Source organism: Ambystoma mexicanum, chromosome 2p, assembly GCF_040938575.1.
Source record: "Ambystoma mexicanum isolate Mex_15411 chromosome 2p, UKY_AmexF1_1, whole genome shotgun sequence".
NCBI lineage: Eukaryota > Metazoa > Chordata > Amphibia > Caudata > Ambystomatidae > Ambystoma > Ambystoma mexicanum.
Window position 1 is genome coordinate 419734482 of NC_090923.1, and position 22914 is coordinate 419757395.

General features: G+C 44.8%; 1 protein-coding gene across 4 annotated transcripts in view; it reads right to left on the reverse strand.

The window, feature by feature from the left end:
* The window catches only part of FLNB (filamin B), a 626251-nt gene that overhangs the window by 183704 nt on the left and 419633 nt on the right, over positions 1–22914 (reverse strand). For all 4 annotated transcript variants that reach the window (XM_069643780.1, XM_069643779.1, XM_069643783.1 and 1 more), the window contains exons 19-23: positions 13221–13338; positions 11597–11859; positions 9984–10581; positions 8175–8348; positions 6623–6785 (exon numbers count right to left, since the gene is read on the reverse strand). In XM_069643780.1, the coding sequence (XP_069499881.1) occupies positions 6623–6785; positions 8175–8348; positions 9984–10581; positions 11597–11859; positions 13221–13338 (1316 nt within the window). The remainder of the gene's footprint in view (positions 1–6622; positions 6786–8174; positions 8349–9983; positions 10582–11596; positions 11860–13220; positions 13339–22914) is intronic.

Consider the following 22914-nt stretch of genomic DNA (forward strand, 5'->3'; position numbering starts at 1 on the left):
CTTTTGACACTGTTGGTCACCCTATTTGTTCTCTTTCCTCTCTGGGCCTGTCCTGAGGTGGTTCAAATTCTATCTTACTAACCGTTCCTACTCCGTTTCCCGGGCTGGTCAACTTTCCTCCCCCAGCCTGCTTCTTTCTGGAGTCCCTCAGGGTTCTGTCCTCTGCCCCTTTTTGTGGTCGCTGTATACCCTTCCCCTCTCTGCACTCATCGACTCTTAATCTCTCCTGCCATTTCAACACTGATGACACTCAAATGTTCTTTTCTTTCTCCCCTTCTCTGCAGGACACTGTTTCTTCTTGCCACTCTGCTGTTGAGGCTTGGATGGCCTCCCGCTGCCTTCACCTCAACTCTTCCAAGACTGACGTCCTCTACTTTTCTTCGGCCTCCCCTTCCCTGTCTCCAATCAGTATTGCTTTTCTACCATCAATGCTCCCATTCGCCTCCTCTGCCTGAAATCTTGGAGTCACCTTCGAACCCTCTTTCTTTCTCTCTTCATATCTTCCAAAACTGCTCGCACTGCCGACTATCATCTTTATAATCTCCGTCAAGCTTGTGCTTTTCTCTTTTCGGGCAACTATGTTTTTGGTATACTCTCTGGTCTTTTGCATTTTATTTGTAACGTATATAGCGCTTTACACCAAACTCAATTGCTGTTGTCCTCTTGCTTGGCCTCCCTTCCTCTTAGCTTGCTCCTCTGCACTCTGTCTTTAACTCCACCATTCACTCACTATTTTAGCTCCCTCTTCGTTCTTCCATTACGCCTTCTCTCATCTCGGCTTCTCTTGTTTGATCTCCATCTTCTCTTTCACTTTGTTTCATTTACAAAACCTTGTATGGTTATGCCCCCTCCCTATCTCTGTTCTTTGGTCTCTTTGTATACCCCTGCTTGGTCCCTTTGTTCCCTGTTCCTCTTTCTTCTTTCTGTCCCGAAACCACCATGCGCCTCTTCTCGTTTTTGTTCTTTTGCACTTCTTGCGCCTAAACACTGGCACACCCTTCCTTTACATTTCACTTTTCCTCCACTTTCCATATATTCGAAGTTCGCTTTAAACTAATTTTCTAATCTCTATTGGTCACGCCTTCCATACCCTTCATTATGAATTGTACCGATGTTCTATTGTAAAGGCCAAAGGATTTTGGTGAAAGTGCTGTAAAAGTAAAAATAGATACAAATATACCATGTTCAGGGAGCATGCAGCTCTTGCTCTGAAATTCTAGAAATCCAATTACTCTGGGATGCAGGGGCCCCTCTCGTTCAAGCGATGAAAGTGGTGTCCAGACTTCATCACAGTTCGTAGATCTTTATTTGCTTGATCCTGTAGGTTTGAGACTTTGCCTACATTTTCAAAATGTTTTATTCTTCTCCAATCATACGATCTTTCAAAACCCTCAGCATCTCTCTTACTAGAAAGTTGATGTGTTAACTGGTAAATAGCCAGCGTGTACTCATAGAAACCTGGGGAGAACTGTGTTGGTAGAATCAAGTACACTGCCTTGCCTAGCCTTGCTCGCCTGTGGTATACCCTTATTTCTTTCCAAGACATGAACTAAAGATACATTTTTACATACCTAAGAACAATTTGCAAAGGGGCAGTGGTAGTTATGCACAGACCTTGCAAGTAAGAGCAAGAAAATGGTAATTGGGTTGTCCTCAGCCAATAAACTGTGGGAACTGTGAGTAGTCGGCCTTTCTGACAAGCTCCATTTGGTGCACTCAAAGCCCCACGTGCATGGAAATATATTTGATAACAATAGAATTGTTACTTTGTTCCTTCTAGCAATGCTGCTGAGGAAAGAAAGGAATCTGTGGAACATGTGCAAATACATTTCGCTCTCTGCCGACAAAAATATCAAATAGCATTTTCCCACTCCGGCAAGCATCATTGAAGATGAAATTAATCAATTGCTTAGTCACCAAAAACCGACAGAAGGATTAAAAGATATCCTGTACTTCCACACAAGCTTACCAGAGGAGTTCTGTATACAAAGAACATACACTGGGTTGATAGAAGAGCAGGCAGCCTTAAGGAGAGATTCTGGTTGATGAAATGCACATAGCCAAGGCCAGTGCAAAATGATGTTTGGGTCTAATATTACCTTAGGCCGCCCCCTGAATGTCCACCTGACAATGAGCACATGGCCCAATGATGTGGTACTCTCTGTGTGAAAAACCATAGGGTATGTCACTGCTGCCCCCTTCTTTATTCAGGGGATTAGAGGGAAAGTTCCTCGGCCAGGTACACTTCATTCCCCCTCCCCTATTTTCCCTCTACCCCTCTTCCTCAGTCATGAGATATTCACCTACACATTCCGTCTCCCCCTCCCCAAATACTGAGATGAAAAGGAACAAAGAAAGAGGAATAAGATTTCCCATAGGAATAGCAATATCATGATTTCCTATGGGAATCCACCATATTGTCACACTATAGAGGCAAGGCAGGATCAGGCACTGCACTCCAATCACGTACACCTGCAACCAATTGACACCACCCAGGTGTATAAAATGAGTGGCCCCGTACAGAACAGAGTTGCAGTTGGAAAAACAACAGGGGGGCTGCGAGGAGGAGTCCTGCAGGGGATCCCTGTCCTGCTACACAGAGACACACGGGAGGAAAAGCTGGAGGCACGGAAGGACAACTTCTGCAAAGCTGCAACAGCATGGCAAGCAGAGAAGTGTACATTGTCCCTCATTGAGGCCTCAGAAGAATGTCTGTTCGAGCATTAAATGTAAAAGAAGGGAATAGTGGCAGTGGGGAAAAGAATGAGAAGAGTTTCAGGTTGGAGAAACAGCAAGGGTTGCTACCTGGGAAGAGCGCAATTAATTGGAAGGGAATATTGAGGTTTTTAGAGAAACAGGAAAAGACTTCTTGGGAAGAGTACTCGCTTGGAGAAAGACCAAAGGGGTACCATCTGGGATGCAATAGTGAATGAGTAAACAATAGTGAGATTTGTGAGAAACCAGAAGGTGTCTCACCCACTAGTCCCCAGGGATCTGTCATCCAGGTAGCTAGGACACAGCCATCGCTTTGGCTCCAGTTCCTGGGTGTGGACCAGTACAGGAGGATCAACTGGGTGAGGGGTCTTCTGGAAGTGGGACACTGGATGGTGAGACATGGTATCCCCTGTAACACTTTTACCCCATCCTACAAGGTAAGATATTTATGAATTCTACCCCCTCCACCCACTTTACAATACAAACACTTTCACATGGACAGCCTGCTATGAGAGAAAATAGACTAACACCCGAGCAGCATGCTCGATGTGTCCCAATACAATGGTCAGGCGAGGTTAGGCAGTTACTGACCATCACACCCACCTGACTTGCATTAAGCTTCCCCACACGGATAAAAAGGCGGAGCACAAGAGCACACTCTGAGCGAGGCAAAGTACACGAGGAAACAGCAGTTTCGAGATTTTAGCCAAGCGAGAGTAGAAATGCGGCAAAACAGAATACCGCGCAAGGAGGGAAGTTCACTTGACCTTTTAGACAAGGAACTGTTACTTTCCAGAAACCTTGAGAATAGAATGTGTAAGATCAGGAAACCAGGCTGAAGAATTGTGTGTTGGAGGTACCCGGGTCCCTCCCGCGTCAATCAAGGTGGGTAGAATCATCAGCCGCTGTGGTACCATCCTTGACTCCAAGAATAAAGCAGCATCGGTGTAATAATTACAGCCGATGAGCTCGGGAGACCGTTACAAAACCATCTGTGTTAAAGCCAAGGTTGCAAGCAGAAACATTGTATGGCAAGCGCAGGAATGAACATGGTTAAAACGTGTGTTATAAGAGACGCCAGTTGAACTGCTGATTGAGTGACTGAACTTTAAAGGCGACATACAATACATTTGACAGAGTGGTCCGGCAACATGAGGGTGCTCAATTGAAGGTCTCTCTAAGGTATCCAGCTGAGAAGTGGCAAAAGTGAAAGTGAGAAAAAGGTTATATCAAGAGGAGAACGAGTAATTGTGAATCGAATTGGTCCTGCGACGATTCAAGCAAAATTCCACGCAGAATCGAAAGTCTTTGATTTTGATGTACTAGAGAAAGTTTGAAAAAGTAGATGAATTTGCTCCGAGCCCGGCAGAGGGAGACCAATTGAAGATTTTGTGTTAAAGTGGGTCTGAGCCCGGCGGAGGGGGGCCCAGATTGAACAGTAAATCAGAAGAGAAGTGGTATATGTGAAATCCTAAGAAGAAAGGAACTTTGTTTGTTGTGTTGCATCAGGCCCTCTGAAAAAATGACTTTGGCACAGAAGGCCCTGATGTTGAGGTTTTGAACTGCATCCTCGTGCTAGAGAAGCCAGAGAGTGTGCTAAGCTCGAGTGTGCCGCCTTGTCCCGTGCTGAAAATGTGGGGAAGGGAAACCAACGGCTTGAATATTCTGACGCATCATTTCTTGAACACTTTTCTTTTGCATAACATTGTATCCCAAACTATTTGTATTTAGAAGAATTGGAAATAGGTTTATTAGTATAGGCCCTTTCATTTTGACAGACTCGACGAGGACTGCGTTATTATTTGATGGTTGTAGCTTGCTCCCATCTTTAGGATGGCATTTTTCAAACCCAATTAAAGGTCGATAACCACCCTTGAACTGTGATCAGTTGTGTCTATCTTACTGTTTAATACCATGCCTTCCTTACAGATTACACCAGACAAAAATAATACTGGAAAGGCAACAGAAGATGATAGAGGCAGGTAGGAGACGACAGTTGGGGAGAAACCTGTAGTGAAAGAGACCAACAGGGAGAGAATTGTTGGCACGAAAGACAGAGTGAGAACGTGAGAAGTTACCATGAGTATGAGAAGTTATTGAGTCTGCTGAACCGGGAGCACGATGGGTATTGGTGGAGTAAGTAGAAGCAAAAAGGCTAGAGAGGTGGATATAGAGCAACCGTTTGAAGAACGAGTCAGAGAAGAGACAAGACAGCAAATACAGGGAGGTTCCTGGGGACCACATTGGTCCGGGGAAGAGTGTGGAAGTGGGTGGTGGTTTCAGGCGGCCTTGTTACACCAGGGGCCGTGGATAACATCCGGCTAGCCAAAGCAAATAGGGAATCAAAGGGAACATTTTCCAATCTTCATGTCCATCTTCTGGCTAGTAGACCTCTAACTTAATGAGATGAACAACAGGCACACCTATGTCGACATCCCCCTTCGATTCTCGAAAGGCAAAATGCAATACTCTGCGGTTACCACTAGATGTCGGACTATATGCACAGCATGGGATTCTAAGCAGATTCACAAGGATCGGAAATGGCCTTGCTGTAACCTAATTGTCAAAAGTTAAAAATCTTTTTTTTTTCTTTAAATCTCACATGTAGAATTATGCCTCCCCTCTCCATCAGTAACAGGATGTTTGCTGTTGTCAGGGCAGCAATGCATTCAAGACTGGGCAATTACAATGCCTCTTACTGAGGCATTTCTAATCATCTCCATACCAACCTGCAACGTGTCCAGAATGATAACTTATGCATTGTTTGTGGTCTTTGTTCGTTTGACTGCATCCAAAGCAAGAGATTCCCCTTCATCAGTTACCAGTTTACCACCAAGTCCAATTTAAAATTGCATGTTAAATCTTTAAATGCCTTCATGATCTGATGAAGGTGCAGCCATATTCTCCTTCACAATATGATATGATATTTTATTTGTATCGCGCTCGTACACAGGTGTTTCAGAGCGCGACTAGGCAAGGGAGGTGAACAGGGGAGAACACCACAACAACGATCTTACTAGGCCCAGTGACATTGAGAATGTGCAAGTGCATGGGAAAGGGAAAAGGGGAAAAAGTGCATGGAAGGGAGAGTGAAAAGTGCAGAGGAGAGCAGATAAATAAGAACAAATAAAATAAAAAGAAAATGGAGGCAATACACAGTGGTAGTGCAGACAGCAAGTGGCAAGTGCTGTGTTTAAGGCAGCAGACTGGGTAAGTCTGATAAGTGCAGAAAAAGAAGAAAATGGGGGGGGGGCTGTATAGGTACAGATACAGTCCCCAGTGCAAGGGGTGGCCAGGAGGCAGTGCAGGAGGGTGGCACAATCACATCCTAGTTCCAACTTCTAACTCTCACCCGGACCCACCCTTGTAAATGACAAAGAGTTGGATAGAACTGTCGGGTCCAAGGCATACAAATCTAGAATGCATTACAATTGGATTGTGCCAAGTCGGATTGATTTCAGAACCCATATCGAACAATATCTTTTCTCTTAGGCAACTCGGTCACCAGCACTCGGAGACCTTTTATATAATGGTGTGCATTACAAATGTAGTAAATCAATAAAGGGAAAGGCAGGCCCTGGAGAAACCATCATGGGAACAGGTAAGCAGCCAAGAGCAGGACACGTTTCTCCATTTAATTATTCCAGTGCCAACGAGACCTCCCGGAAAGCAGAACTAGAACACCTTTCGTAGAACCACTAGGAAAACATCTTGGAGTCAGAGGTCTGGCAGACCCCAAAAACATCAGTTTGCTCAGGAGCTGTGGGTCCATGGCAGAGGACAACCTGTGGGTCAAGGAGGGGGCCACTCTAAGAATATGTTTATAGTCTTTTTAATGCATGCGGATAACAACACGTCAAAGAAAAATAAGTAATCCATAAGACTTCAACCGAACTAAATGAATTACCTGGTGATGACAGAAAAGGCATTTGGCTTATTGGTGAGGCCTTCTTTCAGCCCCGTTCCTTGGGCTTGTACGTGTGACGGATAGCAACCTTCGGTGACACCCACTTTAAAAGGGCTGTTTAGAAGTGGTTCGTCGTCATAGGACACATCCACTGTGTGCATACCTTTAAAGGATTTGAAATGCATGCAAAATGTATTATTTGAATGTGGAATCCCAACACATGAATGAACTGTGCCGAAGGCTGTCCATACAGAAACATCAGAGAAACAGTACATCTTTTTAGAAAATGTTTTTGTACATTGTCAAAAGTCCAGACATAGAGTGATACGGTATACGTAATTGACTAGCCTTACAAAGCACAATTTATGAAGACAATCTGGAGAAGACATCACTCCTCAGAGTATCATGTTTTGATTCCTTTAGAATTAACTAAAGAGGAGTAAGGTGCAACTAAAATCACCACAATGGACAACTTGTTCTCTTAAATAAAATAAGTGCATATATGTGTATAAACTTCAAATCACAAAATACGTTACTCGCAACACTAAAGTCACCAGAGTCCGAGATAAGGAGGGTCAGGTAAACAAACACAAATTATTATGGAAAATTAATAAAATAATGTATTTTCCTAGGTGGACTTAAAGGCTGAAAAGGAGAGAAAAGAGGGCATCCTATGCCTGCAAGGGCAGTTGTTGGCTGCGTTTTCCCACCTTGCACCGGGCTATGGACTCGTAACATTTGGAGGACACAAGGTCAGCAGTGGCATTGGGTAGAAAACAGGAGAAGGCTCTGCTAACAGTTAGCAAATTTGGCCAACCATAATGTTTGCTGAGTAAATAAAAGCAATACAGAGCAGGTGGCTGCAATGTATGGCACAATGACTGTAGCATAATGTGGATAAATTATGGGTTTCTCATTTACTAAGAATTTCAAAAGCCAAGGATTCTTTTCTTAAGGGAATTAAGAGCGGGAACACGCAATATAGTGCTCTGTACTGCACTAGGAGCAGCAATGAGCATACCCAATGAAGCCAGCCGTTTTCTGGCATTACTTTTGTAATTTATGGAGAATACCATTTAAGCAATAGTCAGTTCTTAAGATTCACATGAGCTAAACAGCAGAGCAATAATATATAGGGTGAATGGCTCCATGTGAAAAAATATGGATTAAGATGTAAAGAATTGCGCTTAAAGATGCTGCTCTTATTAAGATATAAAAACAAACATAGTTACTTGATTTCTATTGGTTGGGATATGTGATATTTCTGATGACTAATTTCAGCCAAATGATGGCAGATCGCTTTGATTTTCCATGCCTTACTGCTTCTTTCAGACAAGCAATGCTTCTCCAAGTTCTGTGGGTCCTTCTGATAAAACCCGGAAGAGAAACTAGCCCCAGAGAGGACCACCTTGAAGGCATAACCACTTCGCAACTGATGCTTCCAAGAATGTACTTGTGGACCAGCATTCTTACCGCCATAGATGGATTTCGATTAAAGTTGCTTCATTAAGCTAGCCATTTTTGAATCACATTGTATGTTCAAGTATACTACCTTTTTCGAAGGGAGTGTACTCCACCGCGTACGTTCCATCAGTGTTGTCCTTGACTAAGCAATCGGTGGACGCTCCTGAAGGATTAGTGATGCTAGCTTTGATGTGATCCCCACCAGTTTTTGTTAGTGGCCGCGCATCCACCAAGAAGTTGGTTGTAGCTTCCCTGAAAACATCTTTAGGGTGGTAAATAGAATTGAAATGATTCAATCACTGTGAAGTCATCAGTCCATAAACAGATATATTCATTTGCGGTGCAAAGAGATATGCATTTTTAAATAACATTACATAATAAAATCAAGGTGACAAATGTGTAGGTTTGCTTTAAATACCCCCCCTCTCACTTATCAAGGAGCACAGAGAGGACTTATGTTCAATGAAGAAGGGACTGGAGGCTGAGGAGACCAGAGTTGTCCAGAGAAGAAAGTGAAGATGGGTCTTCATGAAGACAGGCAGTGCTGCCTCTGCACAGGATAATGCAGGACCAGATGCCTGCTATGGAAGGTGACATAATGCAGAGACTAAAAAAAGGTGTAGGAATTTTGGACAGCGACTATTGATTGTTGTAAAGTAAGCTCACAAAACATCAGTATGTATCGGTGGAAGAACAGTGGAGTTTATCCACATGGCAAAATTAAAATGTGAAAATCAGACATATGCTCAATAAGGAGGCATTTGCTTTACAATACTTATGTTTACAGACGAACGGGAAAAAAAGGGGATGAAGTCTGTGCTGATGTTAAGATTTGGAATTCAACATATTTAAGCAGTGCAAAGTTAATATTTACAAGAATTTGGAGTTTATTTGATGGAAACAAATAACCAAAGTGAATGGTATAACGGTAAAAATGGAATGAGATTGCAAGGCAACACATTGTGGAAAATGAAGCATTGAAATGACTGTGGTTTAGGTAATGTGTAAATAGTATGCACTGGACTGCAGAGACAAATAGCCAAGCTTGTGATAGAGGTGTGCAAGTTGAAAAAGGGGCTTCTTATGTTGAATCAAAAAGGTGGTGCCAGAAACATAGGACAGAGAGATGTACAGTACTAGCATAAAGATTTTGGTTAGCGTAATGCAAGAACAATTATTAACACCAAAGAATAGGTCTCCCTACAATCTATTGCAGGAGTAGCCAACCAGCCACCCATCTGTTAGTTTGGACTACAACTCCCATCAACCCTAGCCAGCACAGCACATGGTCCGGGTTCATGGGAGATGTGGGTGAAACCATGAGTAGGGTTACAAGTTGCTCCCCCTGGTATGTGTTCACTCAGTAGGTGGAAAAAGGCACAACTGTGCCCCTAAAGCTGAAGCAGCAAGGGATAGTGTGTCGTGCTGACAAAATATTTCACAACAAAATATATTTAACGATGTTTGTGAATCAACACCAAAGAAACAGAGGACAGAAATACATCAGAAAAGTTGCTAAAGTTGGTATTAGACGAGTCAAATCCACAGTTCCGTAAAGGTATTGTAGCAGTTTATCCGAGGCACAGAGGAAGGAGTCCATGCCACTGTGGAGGTCTCAAGAAAAGGCACGCTCTGACCTCCCAAGCGTTGGGGACACTAGGAGGGAACGTAGAATACTGCTTGATCCACCTACTGCCATTGTGTGGATCAGAAGAATTATTAGACCATAAAACCTTACAGAGGTATATCCAAGTGCACAGTAATAGACATTTAAGAACACTAGGAATCCAACAAGTCACTAGAGATAATTGGGGGGATGGAGGGGCATGGATGGGATGTGTGTGTGTTGTATGTGTCTATGAACAGATTAAGTTATTCATTTCACAAAATCACTTACCCTTTCCTTCTATTCCTGGGCCAAATATTTTAACTTTACTGGTATCCACAGCTGGATCAACCTTTACACGCGCAGGGAACGTTGGAACGGGTTCTCCGCCATATTTCATGGCGAGCGTATACATCCCGGCAGAGAGGGGTACATAGGTGACTGCATAGGTTCCATCTTTGTTATCCTGGACTGCAACATCTGCCTTGGCACCAGAATCAGACACTGCTTCCATAGATAGTTTACCTGGTCCTGCTTGTGAACAGTCAACGTTAAGTAACCCGGCTTCCCCAACTTTCCCGCGCTCAAGACCAGGACCGGTCGCAACAACCTGGGCGGGGTCGAACGGCATTTCAATCTCTGCTTTGAATGGTGAACCAGGGATGTGCGTTTCTTCAAAAAGGATGTTGACAAAATATTCTCCAGGCTTAGTGGGCAAATAAGAAACAGAACATGTCCCATCACCGTTGTCAGAGCATTCAATTTTTGCTTCGCACGGTCCTTCCACAGTGAGACCCAGGCCTCCTGTCCCGGCTCCTTTCGTGTCAATTGTAAACTCTCCCGCTTTTCCAACAAGCCCACCTTCAAGGCCTGGACCGTAGGCTTTCACCTGCAATAAATGATAACAGAACAAAGATTACATTAATATTGCAGAGATGTCTGTGGCTAGATTCCAACACCAATAGTTTTATGCTGTGTAAAATGCGATCATTATTCTATGGAGCAATGTGTCGCAAATACAAGTCTATGTCCATGCAAGAAATGGACTCCCACTATTGCATTAGTATTGAAACCATATTCTCAACCCACTTAACACATTTAATGAAATGCTTAAAAGTTAAGAGCATCAACCTAGGCATAAACCTCTTGTAGAGTCACATAATTGTTTTGGGGGTGTGGGGGGGATCTTATATCTGAAAATTGTCCTCTCTTACATGGCCCTTTGCTACCTTTTGCCTCTCTGACTAATATGATGGTATGAAAAACAGCCATCCAGAATGCCCTTAGCTTGATGACTGGTCCAGTTTAAGGAAGATTAACAACGGTGCTTATGCAAACTCCACAGCACCATGCATACACATATGCATGGACAATTATATCAGATTTGTCGATGGTGCTTCATAGCTAAGATACTCCCATTTCTAAGTGCTGCAAAAGTTGTTCTTATAGCCCAATTCAATGGGACTTGATATGTGAAATTCTCAGAAGAATTAAAGACGGAGTTGGCACAACTGAGTCTATCTTGGGAAGTGCTACAGTATAGTTTATTACAGGGATCTGGCAACCTTTGGCTCTCCAGATGGTTTGCACTACAACTCCCATCATCCCTAACCAGCATTGTCAATAGCCAGATATTATGGGAATTGTAGTCCAAAGCATTTGGAGAGCCAAAGGTTGCAGACCTTTGAGTAACTGCTCTTACTGGCACTTGAAATCTGCAGCTAATTTCCGCAGATCAAGTGCCGGTAACGGTATTACCGTGTGGTGGTATCCCGACTGATTTACTGGTGGGATACCACCAAACCTATGAGGCAAAAGGTCAGTAAAGTTAGTTCACTGATTTAATTGCATGTAGTGATGTAAGCATTTTAACAAAAAAACCTTGTCGAAAGATCTCTCTTTACCTTTGTGGGATCTGGTGGTAAAGTTGCTTCCACAGTGTATGGACTTCCTGGAATTGGATTACCGTCATAACTCACATCCACCATGTAAAGGCCTTCTTCTTTTGGGATATACTTGGCAATGCTGCGCTCTTTGCCGGGCACTTGTTCAACTAGACACGGGACAGCTTTCCTGGTCGGGCTAGCAATCACAACGTCTAGTTTGCCCTGTCCGCCTGCTCCGCTTGTGTCCACTGTAAACTCTTCATCTTTGCCAACTTCCACTCCTAGAAAGGGGTGAGATCACAAAAGACTTAACTTACTGCAGGCACAATAACAGTACACAACTGGCACAGGAAACTTCTCTTGATATGATATGGCATTTATAACGCGCCTATACCCAAGTGTTTCAGGCTTATTAAAGCAGGCAGGCGCCCGCCGCGGCCCTGCATGCAAGCAGATGCATGATCAACTACTCACAACAGAATGCATTTATTTTGTAATGAACAAACATGGATTTAATTGAATTTGAATAACTTCCAGTATTCCTATAGAGGTATACATTGGGCACTGAGTTGCAGACCCTTATAAATCCAAGACTCCACTATTTTGAACCCCAGGCGGCTGCCACAATCACACGCACACAATAGGATGGCATTGTCCTACATTCTACTGCCTTCTGATTTCCAAAGTGTAGGGCATTGGTGCACACTGTTGGGTAGGCTGAGAAACAGATCACTCTGCTAACCAAAAGAAAGGGGCAAGGTTCAGCAGCAAGTAGTTGGACAGCTTGAACATTCTTCAGACTGGAAATTCCTTTGAATTTATAAAGTCATAATTGGGGCAAGACATGGAGAAATATCAGAGACTTCCACTTGGCAAAAGTGAGCTTTGAGCCCTTGCTGTGGGTCTGGAACGCATAGTAGTTGAGCACCATGCCGCAGCGTGTGGCTGACAGCAGCAGGGCCTGCACTATTCTGCGTGCAGTTCACCGATGAGGCCCATTTTGAAATGACCAAACAAAATGACGACGTTCGTTTACTGATTCCATTAGGAAATGGCAAACAATTTCACTGCTGCAAGGAACGCGTCTCGAGGAATTGATGAAATGGGTATCACTTCGAAATGTGCGCACACAAAAAGTGAAGATTTAAATTCATCTTTGCCTTGCTGGCAGTGGGTGGAGGCGGGTGAAGCAGGCTTTCATGAACTAAAAGGTGTAACTATACAATTTCAAGGAGCAGAGTCTGACAGCAGTGAAAGCAACACCCCTTGACCGTACCATTTGAGACTTTGGGGGTGGGGTGGGGGTGTGGTGGTGTGGGGGGGGTGGTAGGTACTTAGCTGTGTGTTCCATTTCAGCACACGTTCCCATTCTTTTAATGAAGAGATGTGCACTTGGTACGCTTCCCAATTCAAAGAATAGGCGACTTGTGTGATGGAGAAACTCGCCTGTAGTCTGGATCGCACGCGCCTCTCCAGATGGGCAAGCCATTGCAGGAGCCCAGGGACCACCGAGAAGCAATATAGCTATTGCAGACAGGAACCATTCTCCATAAAACGGCACATTTTAAGACGGCGCAGTCTTAAAATTCAACAGTCACGTCCGAGAAGCAGGCCCCAGGCCCCCACCGTCGGCGCTACTCACTGCTTTGTAGTCCGGCGACTTTGACCTTGCTCAGGTTCAACGGGGCAGCGACTCCTACGCTGAAAGGACTCTTTGCAACCGGATCTCCGCCATACTGGACCGCCACCTTCATGTTGCCCTGAGAAGAAAAGGTCACATTCCATAAGAAATAAAAGTTCTCGGGCATTCTATTGGATTAATGCAACATCAAGTCTACCGCAATTTTAAACCGCCCCACAAAAAGTAGAATAGCTTAGTAGAGAATGCATATTCAAGTGCACGGGACACGGCGTGCAGTGAACGAGTTCTCATAGAAGAGTTATGAGGCCAAAAGTCTCATGGCACCTTCAGCAGTCAAGCGCAGAAAATCGTTTTGGCGGGTGTTTTGATACTTAAAATTGTCCTGTGGGGAAATAAAACCTCTGATGTGTTTTTAATATAAAAACAGTTCACTGTTAAGCTCCCTCTACTCCCCCCGACCCGCCGCCCCACCAGTACTTTAGCTGAACCGCTGGCAAACTAATTATAGAGCATTTTCATGGCTTTCTCTTTGGCCGACAACTTGAGGCAGTGCCATGAGGCAATTGACGGTGCTATGTGGTCGATGTAAATACGTACTTGCAGTATGTTATATTCCTGGTGAAATCAGTACAGCAGCCCGTTTGTAAGCACTCCCACTTTTGCCAAAGGAGAGAAACGAGGCAAAGTGATTTGCATGGAATCCTCCAATGTTGATCACATGGACAAGCGGGCAATAGAACGCAGGCCCTGTGGTTCTTCAGCAATGACACTGTGCGGCCACGGCATTAGAACGCAGGTCCTGTGGTTCTTCAGCAATGACACTGTGCGGCCACGGCATTAGAACGCAGGTCCTGTGGTTCTTCAGCAATGTAACTGTGCGGGCACGGCATTAGAACGCAGGTCCTGTGGTTCTTCAGCAATGTCACTGTGCGGCCACGGCATTAGAACGCAGGTCCTGTCGTTCTATAGCAATTTTACCACGCGGTCACACCTACATCCCCAACATAGAAAAGTGCTAAGCCTTCATTGCTCTATTTTGTCAGACTATTTAGAAAAATTGATTGGCAGGGAGAACACCTGATGGGGTCAGGCCCTCTCCTACATATGAATATACACTTCTTCAGAAAGCTCCAATACCTGCCGCTCACTCTCTTTTTAGAGTATGCTGGCAAAACCAGCCTGAATCCTCAACGGCACGTGGTGCATTTACTATAGGAGCAATTACTCTATACACTTCAAAGCACCGCAGGCGGAAATACACTAGTTATAATCCTAGGTTACAGTCACTGCAATGAGAGCACAATCGCTTCTCAAAGAACCAGGTCATACCAACTTCATATGCCTATGCTTGGGTTTGCTTAGAGTTCCATTATGAGGGGTTTCCCAGCCTCAATGAAACCAAAGTATGTCAGTGTGAGAATGTGCAAAAATAAAGAGTTCTCTGTCCTGTGACCAAATTCCTATCCTGACCCATACAAGCTAAACTTAAAAGAAATGTGCAAAGGGGTAAAGTATTTCACTTGTCCATCTGTAGGTTTTTCCAATGTTCTAGCACAAAATTCAAATGGTGCACAAATGAATGCTCTAAGTTCCATAAGGTTTTACAATCCTTAGGGGGGGGGGGTTGAGGGATCCCTTCCCCTGAGCCTGACAGCTTCCTCTCAGCTCTCAACTACAATTCTCTTTCCCAGGAATGTGCAATTATCCAATCCAGGGGGATTGGCTCCCTTCCCTTAGATGTCACAGACTCGAGGGTCCTTTTTCCTCCTCTTGACTCGCTTAGCTCTACACAGTTCAATCACCTCTCCAGTCCAGGGAGTATGGTTCCTTGACCCTGGGTTTCACACACTTTGAAGAGGTTGCCTTTCCTCCTCTGGCACCTCTTATTTGCAACTGAGCGCTGTCTGCTCTCCTGAAGACTTCTTCCACACATTATAATTCAGTTCTTTCGGATACTGGGTCTTTGAACCCCTTTCATTTGCTTCGCTTCTATATGTACTCTGCGTCCCAGCCCCCTTGCCCGGGTTTGCCCTGCAAGTGACTGCCTTCCAACAGCGTGCGGTATATGCCCCGAAGTGCCCCGGTGTCCCACTACCCCTCTCTGGGCTCACCAGTGTTCTCTGGCAACTTCGGCATTCTCTGTGGCTCTCAGTTTCTCCAGCTGTTTACCTCCTCCCTCTGCTGGTATCCCGCATGTCCTCCAGTGTTCACTCTGCCTTGGTCTCCTCTCGTCAGCCTCACTTGCTGCAGGTCTGCGTACATCGAATTCTCTCGTCCTGAACCTCACATGACTGTGCCGGTAGAAGCTCTTCTGCTCCCTGCTGTAGATGTTCTGCTTCTCGCTTCCCAACCCGCATCGGGTAAAGTGGATTTCTTGGCTTGGTGTCACGCAGGCAGCTCTCCCCAGCAGTGGGACGGTGCTTCTTTGGCACTCTGGCTCCCTGCACCGGCATGGAGCCCTTGCTTTGGCTTCCTGCCTCACCACAACAACTCTGGCACCTTTGAGGACATGCCTCTGGTCCAGAGACCAGCTTCTCTCTGTTTGCTGCTCCTGCCTCGCTCTGAACGCCAGCTACCGAGCTCCCGGTCAACACTAGGAGGAAGTCTCCCATCTTGGTGCCCCTCCTGTCTTTTAAATGAGCTTGGATCAATCATATGAGGGAAAAGGATAGACCGGGCATTTTGGTTCTCATAAGTGATCTTCCCTTCTCATGGCTTCTTCTTCGTCTCAGTACTTTCATTCGCCCAGGATGTAAAGGGGCTCTGCCTCGTTTCAGTACTACCCAGAATTTTTAACCTGAGACCACACTACAGCTTTGGTATTGGTACCAGTGGACGTTTTGGTGTAACATTACAACATGCCATAGTATCTTGGGGCATCACAGGGCTATAGTCAGTTGCTAAGGAGAAAGGGGATACCCGTCTCCTCTGGCGAGACCCTCCCACTCCCATGAGGATTGTCTCCTCATGTGGTCCTCCCTCAGATAGTCACCCCCCAGGGTCAGTGCCAGGCAGCTTCTGCCTATCCCTGGCCACATGGGGAGAGACTCTCCGCAGGGAAGAAGTGGTGGCATTGCCAGATTCATCACACTAGGCTGCCCCTTTTGTGGTGCGACCAAGCCTTAGCTTTCTTAAACTGGAAAGCCACACCGAGGACTTAACGAGAACACCTGAAATAGTCACCCTGTAGCTTAATACTTACCAAGGTATTTGCGTAGCACGCATCCATGAAACCACAGATCAACATGGCCCTTTTCTCCCAGCCTACTGCAGATAGTTCGTCAGATAATTTTCATAAAATATAGCTGGCTCGGGGCTAGGAGGCGGGATTCCATTGAGAAACAAAGTTTTGCAAAGCCAATTGTTTGGGTGTTTGCAGCCATTTATCTCATTTTACACATCCAGGAATTAATGCAGTAAATACTAGAACCCTACGCACCCAGTAACTAAGAGTCCCAAGAAAGACTGCAAAGGTTTCCATGCACAGGACATTAGTAATAGGCAATAGTGAAATGCCCTCAGTTCACCACAGTGCACAACAGCTATCAGTAACGTCATGTTTTTGCAAACATTAAGGAAGGCATTAAAAGGGATAATAAATCCCAGGCCCCTAAGGGAGGAGGGTGTCTGCTGAGACTTCGTTGCCCCCCCTCTTCCTGCCCAGCATGGCACTGCGGATGGGGGTAGTGGAAACAATGAAGGAACTAGTGCTACCTATACATCCAAGAGCACTGCAACAAGTTCCCTGGCCGTGGTAGCTTTCACAGTTAAGGTTCCTGGGCTATGCCATGATTATAGAGATGTGGTGCCAAGCACTCAAATACACCATGTACCCACGTTCCACTGCATACAGCTGAATTAAGCGAACATTTGATTTGCTACTTGCTCCCCATCCCTCCGACAGGGTTCAGGTTCCAGCATCATTAGTTGTGGGATGGCGGCTGGAGCCTCCCAATTCTACATACTTGGTGCCCATTATTGCATGCGAACCTCACTGTTCGTCAGTTTCTTCTGTTGTGCCAAGTAGAAGATGTTAAGATGGATTTCTAAACTCTGGGCAGAAGTTTAGGAGGCCACCCTTGTTTTAGTGGAACACAGCATCTTTCTGGACAAACCAGACCAATCTAGGTAGCTTGGCATGCAGTCAAGACTAAGGGCCTGATTCATGGAACGTTTTCCTATGGGATTGCGCCATTATAAAAAACTTTCATTAATCAGGCCACAAGTCTGAGGAGGGCGTGAGAGTGATCGGAATCCCACAATGAGCACGCACACAATATTGAACCACAGATTACTCTTAAACGCGTATATAGTAAACATAAATATACATTTATTGTCGGCCGTACCAATTGATGCAAGTAAACTTCACTTATATAAAAACAGTTACCACACAATTCCCATACTAAGTAATATATATACAATACGACCCTCGGCACAGTGTGGACCAAACTTTGCCAGTTTAGTCGAGGTCGGTAGTAGTTCTGCAGTTTCACTGCTCTCTGGCTCTCAGCGGCTGCGGGATAGAACGATCGTCCGTGACGGGACAGTTGCCTTTTCTCAGCTTCCGAAGGAGATACAAAGAAAATTATGGTGCAGCAGGCATCAGGGTACACAGGAGGGCAGGTCAGCAAGGCACCTACAGCGACCCTCACCAACAGGTAGTGACGCGGGAAACACAGATGTGTGCAGCGTTACGCACTCTCCTAATTTGCAACCCAGAGGCGCTAGGCTCACGAGATTTGGCGAGAGATGGCACGTGACCATAAGCAAGCGATGTTCCAAGTGTTGGGTTGCAACTCAAGACGGCTGTGATTCTGGGGGATACCCACAGGTGGAATTGGACAGTTCACTGGATGGCCCAGGAACACTTCTGAGAGGGCTGTTTCGGTGGGTAAACAGGGGGTGCTGAGAGTAATTCCCACTACTCCAAAGGGACGAAGCGCCCTGGCAGGCCTTCTTTATCAATCAAGAAAACAGGGGTCTGACGGAACAGCAGAGGGCAAATGGTGACAAACCTTCCAATGCGTCACCGGCAGCTTCACAAGTCTGTTTCTTCATTACAGAATACTTGGCTCCTTCTGTAGTTCGGAGAGAACTCAGGTGATCAGCCTGGACCTGGAATGGATGCAGAGCCCCTTCTCTTATCCAAGATTAGCTATCGCCAAAATCATCTCAGTCATGGACCAATCACGGTCGACGATGGCCCCAGTCATTCAGGCACTCCAGATATCCTGACACCAGTAGTGTGGTTTGGTACCAGACAGTCCCAGCCCGCTTCCTGGGCACGCACACACACGTGACATGCAGAAGCCAGCAAAAAATATCAGTTTTCACGGGAGGCTGCATGCTCAAATAAGGAAACCCCGGGTTACTGGACACGGGGGAAGGTAAGGGACAAAATGGCTACTCGACAGAACAAAAGACTTAGTCACTTGGCCATTTCCGGACCTGGCCACAGTCTTGAACCAAACGCGATGTGATCCTGTAAAAAGAAGTAAAACACTTATAAAAAGTAACTGCCGCCACCAGTTCGTCCCAGGCACACTGTGCAATCACCAAAAAATCCTTTGAGGGTGCCTAGGGCGATCAAACAAAAAGCACTCCAGAGCACAATACTGGAAGGTACATTGTGCACTGTTAAAAAGTTACCAAGAAATTATAACATAGTCGAAGCCTGAGGGAAACAGTTTCCCACTACTGACAGTATGAAGGACGTATCCGTTTCCCCATTACAAGTGAGCAAAAGCCCAGGGGAGCGCAGCTGAAGGCTGTGCTCCACTGGCAAACGTCAGGATAGGATAGCCAAACAAAAGCAAAAAGTTGGGGGGTCCACAAATGGAGAAAAATGACACATTGATGAAATCTTTCCTAACAGATGACCACCATTGTTTGCCTTATTACTGCAAACACCCTTTGTAATAATACTATTCCCCTTGCTGTTCCTTTAGAAATCCCAGGCAATGTTTTACAAAATGATGCTTGAAACTAGCTTTCGAATTTTTAACTCATGAAAACCTGCATTCGTTTTTGCAAGTAGATTACATTTATAATTTAAATATACATTTAACGCATGTGTACAGCAATATCAAAATAATTAAGAGTTTTTCAATGCATAATCAAGTTGCATAGGAAAAACCACTAATTCATTTCAATTGAAAAATTCATGGTTCGGTCTGAACAACCGCCCTGCCCCGAGTTAAACTTTCTTTCTGCACTTCGTAATTTTGACGTGCCCTGTTGGGAGTTCAACAAACAACTGTAGGATTGGATGAAGTGTTAGGATTGATGGGGTAACGGAACATATAATACATGTATTGGGCACCTCTACAGTGACTCTTCTGATTTCCCGCCGCGTGTCCTTCTCAGCGCTTTGGTACTTTCCCCTCCAATGTGTTCCATTAGCTGCAGTCTAGCTTCAGAGTCTGCCCATTGTCGCTTCTGCTTTCATAAGCCCTGGTACATCTGGTCTGCCAACTCTCTCCATATACAAATGCCAACATGCACATTTCCAGACGTATCCCCCCCGTATTACCTGGTTCTCCAAAAACGAAGTGGTCATGTAAACTGTACTGCAGCCATTGCACCATGCACAGTGTATAACAAAAAGCACAGCCTGAGGAAGATGGGATTAGTTTGCAAGTCTAGTGTAGGTTTTTCGCTGGCAGACCTTTAATTATTTTAAGACCTATGCAAAATCATTCTCTTAATGAAATAAATCAATAATGGGACATATCAGAAACACTGCTCCTTTACTGGGCAAGAGTCTCGAGGTGAAAGGCAGGTGAGTGGAGACTCAATGTTCTTTGACATTATTTGTGTTACTCTTGTAGGAGTCAATCACACAAATCATGTGTGGGACTTTGTATGGTTCCATGATCTTTCGGGGCCTGAAACCAGAGTTTCCAATTCATGGACTCCATCTATGTGCTACGGCACGGTCGGACTTGGCATGAAATTGTATCGGGCCCAATGAAAAAGTGTCCTACAGTTGCAAACGGCAATTCATTCCTTTCGTGACACCCCAAGGGGGAGGTTTCTGATGAAATGTGATGCAAATTGTCGATTTTAAAGAATATTTATTCAGCAACACTGGTAAAAACTACTAGCCGCACAGAGAAGCAACTCATCAAACTAGCCCACTACGACCAAAAAAAGTGGCCCACAGTAACATGTTGCGTTTTTGGTTCGGCCATGGGCCTATTGCCTATAGGCCAGTCCGAGCCAGGCTACGAGGTTAAAAAACGTTGTAGAAACAGAATGCACAAATGCAAATATTTACTAATATACTGGACACCGCGTATACAACAGTTTGTGAGTGCTAGCATATTTGACATGTATTCTGTGTGTTCTGTATATGCTAGCTTTTATATAGTGCAAACTTAGCTTAGCTGTGAATCAACTGAGTGCTTTACAATGCGATGAATTCAATGAGTAATCACTGTTCTCCCAGCAGTGACCTCCTCCCATGTGGCCAGGGGACGGCAGCCGCTACCTGATCCTGCGGCCAGCTATATGAGGGAGGATCACATAGAAGGAGACAACCTCCGGGGTGATGTCATGGCTTCATTGGATGCAACATGGTATCCCCCATTTGCCCTTGTCCTCTCATACCCAATACCCTCATGGCATATTGTCAAACTTCTACCCCTCCCCATTGGAAGAATAGAAAGAAATCTTCCCCAAATCATATAGGCCAAACCTCCATCTTTGGCCTATCATATGGAAATGACAAGAATTCCTTCACCAGTTATTCTTGCCCCAAAGTGTATAGAGCAAACTTCCACCTGTGGTCTACCATATGGAAATAACAATTCTTCAGTTCCATTTATTTATCATCTAGAACTTCTTTGCCATCCAGACCTATTAAAAATGATTATACAGACTCTTTTCATCAGCCATTAACAATGGACTACTTAGCCGAGAATCACCCGAATTCTGGGAAGAGTAGAGGAGCAGTGCAGAGTGGAAGGAGCTTCAAGCACAACGAGCACTCTAGGGGTTGGCTGAAAATATCTATGCCTGGGAAACATAAAAACCGGCAGCCAGGTGTCCAAGGCTGCTGCTGCTGTTGGCGAGAGAACGGTTTGCCGCTCTGCAAGACTCAAGATCTCGAACAGTTGTGGCAGAGCTGCGTGCCTCACAGCAGAGGAAGAAGGGAGACGCTGAGAGGAGAGGATGTGCTGCTGAGATGCTGGAAGCCAGGAAAAGACTCCTGGGAGTTTGCCAACAGCGCAAGAGGAGCCCGAGAGGAAGCCGGTGTGCTGAAAGGAAGCTACGGGAAACAAACGAGCACCGAAAAAAAAGCAGTCACAAAGGGAAAGCAAGCAGATTACCTTCATCGGTTGACCACAAACGAGTCCAAGAGCGCCAGGAAAAGCCGGTGAGTCAATCCAAGGATAGTACCAGCGATCGCGCTGAACACAAATAACATTAAGAGAAAATACTAATTGTGAAAAGGGGAAGAGACATACAATCAAGATCCTTTAACAGTATGTGAAAGAATGGAATGTAAATATATGAAAATACCAAAGCACATAATATACCAAGAGGATATATTATCCAATCAAGCAAATGCACAATTGTTAAAGTGGATGAACAGAATAAGTCCTGGCAGAAGACTATATCATGCAATTACAAGTGCAAGAATATAAGAAGTCCTTGCGGGAGAGTATACTAGGCTTCTCGAGTCCTGGCAGAGTATAGCAGGCAACAACAAGGACATAAATACAAGATGCCCCGGCAGGAGACTATACTGGGCAATGTGCAAGTGTGTGTGGAAACAAGAAGTCCTAAGAAGGATATTCGGACTGTGTTGACCGGATGAGCAGGAGAAAAATCCTTGTAGAAAAACGGAATTTCTGAAGTTAATAGAATCATAAACCTTTGTGTGTGACAGTGCCACTAAGGGCCCAACAAGACACAAGGAACTGTTGTGTGGAGATCGATTTGTGATAGAGGAATCTATGGGAAGGGATTCACCCTATGGAACAAGGACTCTAACTTTGAAGAATGTTGGAGTTAATTATTCTTTCTTCAAGAACCCTTTTTGCAAAAGCATCAAAAGGTTAAAAAAATTTCCTTTTTCACCTTTTTATTTAGTTAATAGGGTGAGCGTCAGAATAGAACTTTTGGACACAAGAACCAATTGGTTTTGATATCCGGACACAGATCGAGCCCTAATTTTTGGTGTATGCAGGGAAATTCCTTAGAGCAAGGTCAGAGGCCTTTTCCCAACCCTTTTGATTTCAATAAAAGTCTTTAACCAAAAACATGGCTAACTTGTGTCCGACTTTTATTCCTGAATCCTCACAACAAGCAGATACAGTAAGAGGGTGCAATAATACGGATACACCTAGAAATATACGCTATTAAGGGTACTCTTCAAAGCACAGAGAGAGAGAGAGGGGAAACCTTGGTTACAGGCAGGGGATACAGGTCAGGGCGGGAAGATATTATGCATTGACCACAATGGCTGAAGCTCAACTATTTACAGTTTTGCAGTTATTTCCAGCAGGACCATTGGCACTTCCTGGGGTATGAACATCTCCAGCTCAATGGCCTATAATAACATAGCAAATAACTCCCACACAGTGAAGCGCTAATAGGTGGGCTTGGATCCCCGAACCAAGAATCCTTTTAAGCAAATAGCACTCAGAACTTCATCAGATATGTTTTTGAACGTAAACCAGATCTT